Raw genomic sequence first — 10,998 nt, forward strand, 5'->3', positions numbered from 1 at the left:
CCACCCCGCGTCACAGCTCATTCAGAGCAAGGAGCCAGGCCTCTGGAAAAGGCACTGGCATTAAGGATCTTTTCGTTGTGTTAGAGAGATGTGACAACCCTACCATGTGCCCGTGGTACACGCTGGAGGGGATGGATCGTCGGCTGACCTCCAAGCCAGAGGCTGGCTTTGCTGTCAAGACATCAGGCCTCCTCCATCCCACCCGGCCACGTGGGCTCCGGGCCGGAAGGGCTCTGGCATACCTGGGGGCCCAAGGCAGCCTGGGGTTAGATTCCTAGCTCCCCTGTGAAAATTCCAAAATGAAGAGACAGGCAAGAAAGCCCACACTCAGCACCTCAGAGCCCCAGCAGGGATGGCATTTTGTCTGATCTGCTCCGGCAGGCAGGGAGGCCACTGAACCAGAGCCGACGGGGTCGAGGACCGCTGCAGGCCCTGGAAATACCCTGGTGAGATAAAGGAGAGTAGCGGGGACACAGGAAATGTGCACCATAGATTCAGATTATCAGACAGATAAAATCTAAAATGGCATCCTTAATTCTCTATTTGTCCAGCCACAACAGACCTATGATTACGTTCCGGCATCAGATCTCAGGCTGCGCGGCCGGCTGTCAGCCTGAAGCCCACGCGGCGCACGGGAAGGCTCCGCCGGTGAGAACACGCTGCTCACCTTCTCACCACCAGGAGCCCAGGAACCAACCACACAAAAACTACCAAAGAAAAATGAGAGAATCGGTTCCTGGACTCAGCGGCACCAGCTGCCCAAAGAGAAGCAGCCCCGGCACTGCTTTCAAGAACAAAGCAAAGTCTAGCTTAAATATTCTCATTTCAAATCGTGGGTGTTCCCGTTCCCTAAGGCGCTGGGCAAGGTCCCGGCAGGGAGCGCGGCCCACGCGGGGAGCAGCTCGCCCGGCGGCGGGACGGCGGCGGGGTCACTCCGCGGCGGCCAGCTGCTCGATGGCACAGCGCACTCTCTTTGCCGTCTCTTCGAATTCTCTCTGCTTACTGTTGGTTTCCTTTGCCTGGAAATAAAGAAGAGGCGCATGAAACCGGGCCGAGAGCTTCCCCATCACACCCTGTAGATAAGACCAACGCGGAAAGAGCAAGGCAACATTGACTGAGCCCCTAACAAATCAGGCGCTGGGTTAGGGCGGAGACCCCCCCACGCTATTTGGGGCTGGATACCCCTACTCAAGACCCCCCCAGCTCAGCTACATCCTAATAATCATACAAGAAAACACTCCGCAACCTTTGTGCCCTGAGCACCATTTCACCTGCTTCACACACGCGAACTGCTTTCTCGAAAGCTCGGCGTCCCCGTGAGGCAGGTGTCACCACCGTCCGCTCTACCACGAGGAAGACCACACCGCACCAGGTGTGCGGGTGGCCCAGCTAGGCTCTGGCACATTCCTGCTCGTAACCACCGCCCGCACTGCTTCAGAAGCTCCCCCAGCTCCGGCCCGGAGCCCCCTCTTGTCCACGCAGACGCTGCGGAGCCTCGGCTTTCTCTCCTGAAACAGAAGCGTCTTCTGCTTCCAGCAGCCGACGCTGCCTTCTGACCTGTTCATTCCGCTCAGTGCTCCGTCCAGGACAAATGCCGGATCCCATCAGCAGATCCAGGAACCTCTCTCCCGACCCTCATGTGTGTTCTCCTGGATTTCTCTGACACGTTAAAAAGCTAACAGACCTTTATTGAGTTTGTTTTCTAATTAGAGGCTAACTTCAAAAAATTACTTTTCATTAAGTATTTTTGTGTACCTTAATTTTGCTGCCAGGTATGAGGCCTACTTAAAATTATTAATTAAAAGAAACATTAATCAAATAAGAAATTGACACGAAAAAGAGAACAGCATCTGACAATTAGTGGTGTGCCCTGTAATGGACAACCCCACAACCTGAGTGTCTCGTCTCTATGGATATGGAGAGATGACCATGGTCTTTTTGTTTTTTAAGTAATCTGTGCGCCCACCATGGCACTTAAACTCACAACCATGAGATTAAGAGTTGCGTGGCCCATCAACTGAGCCAGGCAGGGGCCCTGACCATGGCCTTTTAAAATATATTATTTATTTATTTTTTTCTTCTCTTTCAATAAAGCTTAAATTAATTAAGCCCTGATGTACACGGTTGTAACTTAACCACCAGAACACGGAGGTCAATACCTCCATTTTATTTATTTTTATTTATTTTTTTTTTTTTTAAGATTTTATTTATTTGTCAGAGAGAGAGAGAGAGAGAGTGAGCACAGGCAGATAGAGTGGCAGGTAGAGGCAGAGCGAGAAGCGGGCTCCCTGCTGAGCAAGGAGCCCGATGTGGGACTCTATCCCAGGACTCGGGGATCATGACCTGAGCCGAAGGCAGCCACTTAACCAACTGAGCCACCCAGGCGTCCCAATACCTCCATTTTAAACGCTTTTTTAAAAGATGTATTTATTTCAGAAAGCGAGATAAAGTGCACATGCATGTGTGTGACCACGGGGAGGGGCAGAGGGAGAGGCAGGAGAATTCCCCAGACTCCCCGCTGACCACAGAGCCCAACTCGGGGCTTGATCCCACAACCCTGAGATCATGACCTGAGTCAAAATCAAGAGCGAGACCTTCAACCAACTGAGCCACCCAGGTGCCCCTCTATTATCTTAATAAAGGTGGATTGAAGGAAAAATCAGAAACTCATGGGGCGCTACCTGGGTGGCTCAGTCGATCAAGCATCTTGACCATTTCCACTCAGGACATGATCTCAGGGTCGCAAGACTGAGCCCCACATCGGGCTCCACACTCCGCAAGGAGTCTGCTCGGGATTCTCCCTCTTCCTCTGCCCCTCCCACTCTCTCCTTAAAATAAATAAATAAATCTTCAAAAAAAATCGGAAACTCACTATTAGAAACATAACGTTCACTGAGCAGAAGTTTACCATCTGGAGCTTTGGCGACTCCTCCTTCCTCTTGGGCTTCTTTCTCCCTCATCACTAGCGTCCACAAATGCAGGTCTGCTTGCTCCCATTAAGGTCATTCCCTGAACTAGTTTCTTTTCTTTTTAAAAAATATTTTATTTTTTCGACAGAGAGAAACACAGCGAGAAAGAGAACAGAAGCAGGGGGTGTGGGAGAGGGAGAAGCAGGCTCCCCGCTGAACAGGGAGCCTGATGTGGGGCTTGGCCCCAGGACCCTGGGATCATGACCTGAGGCAAAGGCAGATGCTTAACAACTGAGCCCCCCAGGCGCCCCTGAACTGGTTTATTTTCTAACTGGTTCTAATTTACTTCCTTTTCCTCAAAAGGTAGAGGTGGCGATGCAGCAGCAGGAATGTCAAGAGCAGGGAGCACGCTCCCAGCCTAGACCCCTAAAAGGCTGGCTGTCCAGGGGGGCAGCACGCCTTCCCGCACCAGGCCCCAGGTGGGCCGCTCCCTCAGCGATCCTGTCACACGGACGAGCAGCGGCATCTCCCGTGGGAGTCTGGGGCCTCAGACACCCGCAGCATCACAGCAATCATCTGTGCCTGGTCTCCAGGATCTGCACACCTGACAGTTACCTCAACTGTCCAATAAACGACTACCTTAAACCACATGCTGCGACCACAGAGCTGACTTGCCGGTTGAACACGCCAGCGCCCCACCGTACTCACCCTCACAGAACAGACGAGGTCTGCATGCCAGCCCACACTCAGGAGTGACGTGCCCTCGACTGCCCACCTGGGGGCTCCAGGGCAAAGCAGACAGACCTCTGGTTACACCAGTTCCCTGCACTTGGCTCTGACCCCAGACGTGACCATCTGTTCACATGGGCAAGTGCACGGGGACACGAGGGGACCTGAGTTTTACATTAGTGCTAATTACTCGCAGCAGACCTTACAGTCAGCTGGTAGTCTAGAACAGCATGTCCCACAGGGCCCTCCGCAACGACAAAACTATTCTGTTATCTGCGCCATGCAGCATGGCAGCAACTGGCCACGTCCCGCCACTGGGCAGGTAGGACACTGTGTGACCGGAGCACGGAAACCTGCCCTCTACAGAGTCTTTGTCATCAGAGTCACACCCAGTGACGGCCACAGGGCTGGAGAGCGCAGCTCCGCGACATCACAACAGTCCAGAGAGGCCACAGGCTCACAAACTCCCTGTTGTGTAAGTTGTGTAAACTGATTATGGAAAGTATGAGCAGCATACGCTTTTTAGTCTTTTTTAAAATACAGAAATTTTAAAATTATCTGAAGGAGACACAGTAAACAGTTAGTGGTAGTCGCCCTGGGCATAGCATGGAGGTTTTGAGTCTCCTCCTGAAAGCTTACATTGTTTTGTGATTAAACAAAGCAACAGCAACAAACGCATCCTTTTGAAGTATCTTGTGTTCTGGGGCGCCTGGGTGGCTCAGTAGTTTAAGTGTCTGCCTTGGGCTCAGGTCGTGATCCCAGGGTCCTGCTCAGCAGGGAGTCGGCGTCTCCCTCTGCCCCTCCCCCTGCTGGTGCTCGACTGCACGCTCTCTCAAATAAGTAAGAATCTTAAAAAAAAAAATTAAGCTTCCTGTATTCTGACTTGGGGAGAACAGAAACAGTTGTACAATGAAAGCAAAACATTTTCTTCCCATCCCCCACTTTTCTCACTTGCCTGTTTACCCTGGTCTGGTGTGGCCCCACTGTTGTTCCCGCAGATGGTGGTGACCTGGCGGGCTTCCTGCTCCAGTGAGTCACCTCTCCCCATAGGCACCTGGCTCTGCCCACCAGACCAGGAGGCCTAGAAGCAGTGGGTCACTCACTGTCTTGGAGCTGTGCTGTCACAACAACCTTCTCCTCTTTGATGCAACACCGAATAACCTTTGTCTTTTTCAGTGCCCCACAGTCTGGCTTCAGCCTCTCCCTGGGCTACACATCGATGCCCCTCTTGTTTGCTGGGGCACAGCTTTCTCACCACTGTCCCCTAAGTAAACAGGCTGGTCTCTCACTTAGAATGGGCTTGGCAAACTGTGGCCCATGGGACAGAGCCTATTTCTCATACAGTCATTGGGCTACAAATGGTTTTCACATTTTTAAACAGTTGTGAAAACAGGAACAACAGAGTAATATCTACTAGAGAGCGCCTGGGTGGCTCAGTTGTTTGAGTGTCTGCCTTCGGCTCAGGTCATGATCCCAGGATCCTGGAATCGAGTCCCACATGGGGTTCCCTGCTCAGTGGGGAGCCTGCTTCTCCCTCTGCCCCTTCCCTCTGCTCACGCTCTCCATATAAATAAAATCTTAAAAAAAAGAAAGAAAAAGAATATCTAACAGAAACCTGCAGCCCATGAAGGCTAAAATATTGACTATCTGTGGCACCTCACGGAGGGTGTGCTGACCCCTGACCTAGAAGGCTCTCCCCGGCCCACTTCCCGCTTCCAGCCCTACAGTTCTCAAGGCCCCATTGTGCAAACACTCTTCCACAACATGCTACACTGACTGCCAAGTTCTTCCACTTTCCTAACAAAAAAGTTGGTATTCAGCATTTATCCTGTATCAGACAGAACTATTTCATAATCATCTCTAAAAAGGAACATAAATTTTCAACCAGAAAAGGGTCTCCGAAATCATGGGGATCTGCCTTCCACATGCAACCAAGACCGGCCTGAACTCATGGAGTCGTGAGTGGCGTGGACAGAACCAGGATGTCCGCTCCTGGCCCAGTGCTTTGCTACAAGGATAGCAAACACCCAACATTTATTCTCTGTAATATTGTCAGACTTAGCAAGTAAAAATAGGGGACGCCTGGTAAATTGAAACTTCATAAACTTCACAAAAACAAGTAACTTTTTTAGAATACATCCATACAAAACACGAACTATACCTGAAATTCAGGTTTAACTGGGAGCCGACTTTCTCTACCCCCCAGGCTGCCTGGCATCCATCCCGCTGTGGACCCTCGGCCTCACCCCTCCTCTCCCCCGATAACCCAGGATGCCTGATGCCAAGGTCCTGTTGGACTGGAGCCTCTTCTTCCCCATACCCATGATGCCCCTTCCCCGACATGTGGGGCTACGTGCCCCCAAACCCTCTGCCCCAGCATGCCCATGCCCGAACACACAGCGTGTAAACGGCCTCCCACACAGACTGTCCCTGAAGGCCGGACGCCTGCCTGACCACCACCGCCCACCACCAGATGACCTCGAACTAAACACATCTTCCAAGAGGGAACAACCCCAAGACCACATTCCAGGACAGATGCTCCGAGGGGCTTAACACTGCTTTCCGAGGAAAACAGCCGCTCCGGGGCGAGGGCGCAGCACTCAGTGCTCAGCGGGGTTGGCCCTTGGGTCTCGCTGCGGATAATACGTACGATTTTGTTCTTGGCTCTCTCTTTGTCCAGTTTCAAAAATTCACTGAGGGTTAATTCTTCAAACTGCTTCTTGACAGAAAGGAAAGCACAACCAGATGAATGCTTCTTATGCTCCTCTCTAGAAAAATCAATACGGGACCAGTGACAAGTCAGGGAAAGGGAGAAGAACGAGTGTGTCAGCAACACCCAGCTCCCGGCTCCCAGACGTGCCTCCCTCTGCTCGCTCAAGTCCGCAGGACCACGGCTGGATCCCAGGGCACGCTCCCACAGCCCACCCCCGGCCGCCCTCTCTCCGGACATCTCCCACTGCGCTTAGGGCTGAGGGGATTTTTCTGGAGTCCTGCAGCAACTAGCAGGAAAAGTGGTCCATAAGGGCAGGGGCAGCGCACCTCAAATCCCTCTAAAACCCTCAAGGAAGGAACTGTGTGAAGTAATCTCCCCATTTCCCTGGAATTGTTGCGGGATCTGCTCGCTGGCCAGGCTTCTCCGGGGAACTCCCCAGCCTCGCCGTCTGCCCTGCGAATTACCCCTGCACAGAGGACAGCAGTGCGGGCGGAACAGCGGCGGGACAAACACACAGCCGCACCAAGCCCCAGAGGACAGCCGATGGGAAGGACCGTCTGAACGTTCTCCGGCACTGAGAAATTCACTCCCAGGAGCACCACGGGTACTCCCTCGGCGATCCCGCTATGCGCACCGTGCCAGCCCAGTCAAGAACGGGTCACGAGGCACCTGGTGGCTTAGTCGGCTGAGCAGGCTGGGACCGGCCCCGCGTGGGGCTCCCTGCCTCTCCCTCTGCCTGCCGCCGCCCCTGCTTCTGCTCTCTCTGTCAAGGGAATACGTAAAATTAAAAAAAAAAAAAAGAATGGGTCACGAGAGCAAGCACGTTAGGGAAACCGGCAACTCTCTTCTGGCCAAGAGAGGGCGTGGGCGATTCGCTATAGGAAATACTAACTGTGGCCGCAACGGGGTGTGAGCGGGGGCCAAAATGGGAGAGGGTGGCGTCACACACAGAGGGACAGCCATCAGGGTCCGCGCCAACGCACACACGGAATCGAAAGAAACAGCCTAGATGCCTTGAAGAACAAAACCCCAAACGCGGCCAGAGCACCCCTTGGGGCTGTCTTCGCTGGCGCGTGAGTGGCAGCTCCGTGACACCTCAGCTCTGAAGACTCCAGCTAGGAAAGCACCCGACCCCCGCGCGTCCCCGCAGGCTCCGCTCCCGCACGGGCCAGACCCGACAGGCGCCAAGGACAGTCCTCCAAGAGCGCGCCCTCCTTCAGCCTCCGCTCTGGAGGCCGTCGGGCCAAGTCGGTCGGAAAAGGCCTAAGTGCGGTTGGGCAGCGGCGCAGAAATTCGGCCGTTGGCCGTGCCCGGGGCACAACGCGAGCTGCAAAAGCCCCGGCCGGCTCCCCCACCGAGTGCCTCGGACACCCGCATGGTTTTCTCAGGCCCAGCTCGCAGCGGGGCGCCCTGGAAGCCCAGCGAGGCTGGCCTGGGGGACTTACATAGGGTCATCATCCGGCTCCCAGCCTTCCAGCTCCTTGAAGCAGAAGAAGCACTGGGCCAAGTCGGGCTCGTTCTCAGTGGGGCAGTGGATGAAGCCGGCCTCGGCCATCTGCAGGGGAGAGCGCAGGCTCAGGCCCCGCTAGGAGCTCTAGGATCCAGGAGCCCGCAGCGGGCGGGGTCGCCCTGGCCGGGAGCCCGCGGAGGGAGGGGTCGCCCCGGGCCCAGGAGCCCACAGCTGGAGGGGTCGCCCCGGGGTCTGGAAGCCCACAGGGAGAGGGGCGCCCGGGAGCCCACAGAGGGAGGGGTCGCTCAGGATTCGGGAGCCCACAGGGGGAGGGGCTTCACGGGGCCGGGAGCCCACAGCTGCGCCCGGTCACCCCGGGGCCGCGTCAGGGCTCTGGGGAGGGGCGGGCCTGGGGCCCAGGGAGGCCACGCGGTCTCACCCGCTCCGGGGTGCAGGCGCAGCCCTCCAGGAACGGCCAGTTCTTGAACGTAGAGACGCGGTGGTCCTTGAGGTAGAGCTGCCAGGCGGGGGGCAACGACGAAGCGCCCATCCCGCCGCCGCAGCCGCCGGGCGCCGACTTGATTCAAATCCGGCGGTTGGCGGCCGGCGCGGGGCAGGTCGGGAACACGCTGCCCCACCGCGCTCCGCCCGCGGCTCTCTGGGAAGGCAAGTCTGGGCGGCGCGGGGTGTGCTGGGAGTTGTAGTCCTCCGGCCGCGCGGCTCCGCTACTCGTGGCGCACCGAGCGCGCCCCCCCCTGCCCCGCCGGGCGCTGGCCCCTTCCCACACTTAGCGTTTCCCCGACGGCTTACGAAGACTGGTGGGAAGAGGCGTTGAGGCTGCTCTGACGTCCCCGGGGTGGGTTCAAGGAGTGGCCGCTGTCGAGCACACTTATGTTAAGCCTGTGCTCATTAAACACTCGCCTTTTCCATAAGATTTTGTAACAGGTATTTAATTCATAGATCAGCTTTCGGCTGTATCAAATTTTACCGATAACAGCTTCTGCCATTTTGATCTTTCTGCATTATTTGTGCCAAGTTCCTGCTGGCTGGGGTCCCATTTTTAACATCTGTAGGTAGTAGCCAGAAACCCCCTGAGGCCTGTGTCCGTGCTGGCCCTTGTTAGTTTTGTGCATTTCGACCGGCTGCGGTCCTCGAGGGCTGGGTGAGCCGCTTCGCGCGCCGTTGACTTCCCAGCAGAACGGACGAGAAAACTGAGCAATCTCGTGAAACAGCGGGGAGGACACAGGGAAAGAGACCCACCCAGAGGTGGGAGGGAGGGAGGCAGCCTGCATTGGGTCTGTGCCTGCTAAATTCTCCGGGTCAAGGTCTACCTGGTTAACCTGAGGTAACCCCACCCCCCCAGACTTCTTGTCTTCTCACCCCCCTGAGCCGCAGCAGACTTTTTGATCTTTACACTTGCAAGAATGCAGAAAGGTATGTGCTTGTTTTAACTTGTATCTCTCAGATTAAAAGACGGATCAAGTCTTGCTTGTGAATGGCCCATTCCTGTCTTTACCCACTTAGCTGTTCCGTTACTGACGTTTTTTCCTATTGTCTGGTGAGTTTTTATACAAAAGGCACTTAACCTCATTCCTCTTGTCCTCCTTGACCTTGACCCAGTTTGTTGTTTTTGGACTTTGTGGTGTATTTTTTCTTCTTTCTTTCTAATATTTTATTTATTTATTTGGCAGAGAGACAGAGATCACAAGTAGGCAGAGAGGCAGGCAGAGAGAGGGGGGGAAGCAAGCTCCCCGTGGAGCAGGGAGCCTGATGCGGGGCTCCATCCCAGGACCCATGACCTGAGCTGAAGTCAGAGGCTTAATCCACTGAGCCACAAGGTGCCCCTGAAACACCACTTTTATCACTTAGTAAACCCCCCTGTGTGCTGGGACCCATCTCTGGGGTCCATCTCAGTCTCAGTTGTGCACGTGGGTCTGTCTGCCTGTTCCCGCTCCAGCTGGATTTTTTTAACAGATGAATAAATGGAGACCCAGAGTCGCTGGTGGAGGTCCAGAAAGGGCAGGGAGTGAAACCAATGCCAGGAAGAGAGTCTGCGGCAACTCCAGGGTGCTCGGCAGCCGAAGACGGCAGAAGTCGCCCCCCACCTGCTCCACAGAGTCAGAAAGGAGAATTCTAAAGGGCTTCAAGGCCATACAAAAGCTTCAGGAGAGCTTGAAGGACTAAGAGACAGAGAAAGACAGAATTCTAAGTCCCTGAGGGCATCACTGACCTCACAGACCTGGGGGGGGCGCATGGGGGAAGGTGGCAATGACAATTGTGGGAGAGAAAGGGCAGGACAGAGAGGATGGGTGAGGCTGACCTCAGGGCAAACGCCCCCCTTCCCTCCTCAAAGTGGTGTCCCAGCAACGGCAAATCCCGCAGCCTACGGGGAAAATTGTGTGTTCTCCATCTGTGTCAGGAACAGGGAGCTCTGAGGTCACTTCCCGAGCTGCAGGGGTGGCTGAGTGGCACCTCTTACATCCGCGGGCCAGAAATAAGAGGACTTCTCAACGCTCCAGCCCCACGCAGGCTGCTGGCTTCCATTCTTTTAATGTCACAACATTTTGGAAACAACTTCTTTTTTAGTTAAGTAGGATCCACAGCCATCATGAGGCTTGAACTCACAAACTTGAGATTAAGAATCCCATGCTTAGGGGTGCCTGGGTGGCTCACTTGTTGGGCGTCTGACTTCGGCTCAGGTCATGATCCCAGGGTCCTGGGATCGAGCCCCACATCGGGCTCCCTGCTCTCAGGGAAGCTCGCTTCTCCCTCTCCCACTCCCCCTGCTTGTGTTCCCTCTCCTGCTGTGTCAATCTCTGTCAAATAAATAAATAAATAATCTTAAAATTAAAAAAAAAAAAAAAATCCCATGCCCTACCACATTCTACTGACTGAGCCAGCCAGGTGCCCCTGGAAACTTTTTATTGTATCATTTTATTATTATTATGATTACTACTAAAGATTTTATTTTTAAGTAATCGCTACACCCAAGGAGGGGCTTGAATTTAGATCAATAGTTGCATGTTCTGCTGACTAAGCCAGCCAGGTGCCCCTTTACTGTATCATTTTGAATTATAGAAAGCTGGGGCACCTGGGGGGCTCAGTGGGTTAAAGCCTCTGCCTTTGCCTCAGGTCATGATCCCAGGATCCTAGGATCGAGCCCCACATCGAGCCCGCATCAGGCTCTCTGCTCAGCG

The 10,998-nt window shown here is 54.5% G+C and overlaps 1 protein-coding gene across 1 annotated transcript; it reads right to left on the reverse strand.

Annotated features, from left to right (window-relative positions):
• Window positions 1–910: 910 nt before the first annotated feature.
• Window positions 911–8,442, reverse strand: BIRC5 (baculoviral IAP repeat containing 5). The gene is made up of 4 exons (XM_032870489.1): window positions 8,241–8,442; window positions 7,797–7,906; window positions 6,289–6,406; window positions 911–1,019 (listed from the first exon to the last, which is right to left on the reverse strand). Exons 1-4 carry the CDS (start codon window positions 8,349–8,351, stop codon window positions 930–932), a joined length of 429 nt encoding a protein of 142 aa, XP_032726380.1. The 5' UTR covers window positions 8,352–8,442; the 3' UTR covers window positions 911–929.
• Between the last annotated feature and the right edge of the window lie 2,556 nt (window positions 8,443–10,998).

The sequence above is a fragment of the Lontra canadensis genome, unplaced genomic scaffold (assembly GCF_010015895.1).
Source record: "Lontra canadensis isolate GAN:19392208 unplaced genomic scaffold, GSC_riverotter_1.0 scaffold41, whole genome shotgun sequence".
Lineage (NCBI taxonomy): Eukaryota > Metazoa > Chordata > Mammalia > Carnivora > Mustelidae > Lontra > Lontra canadensis.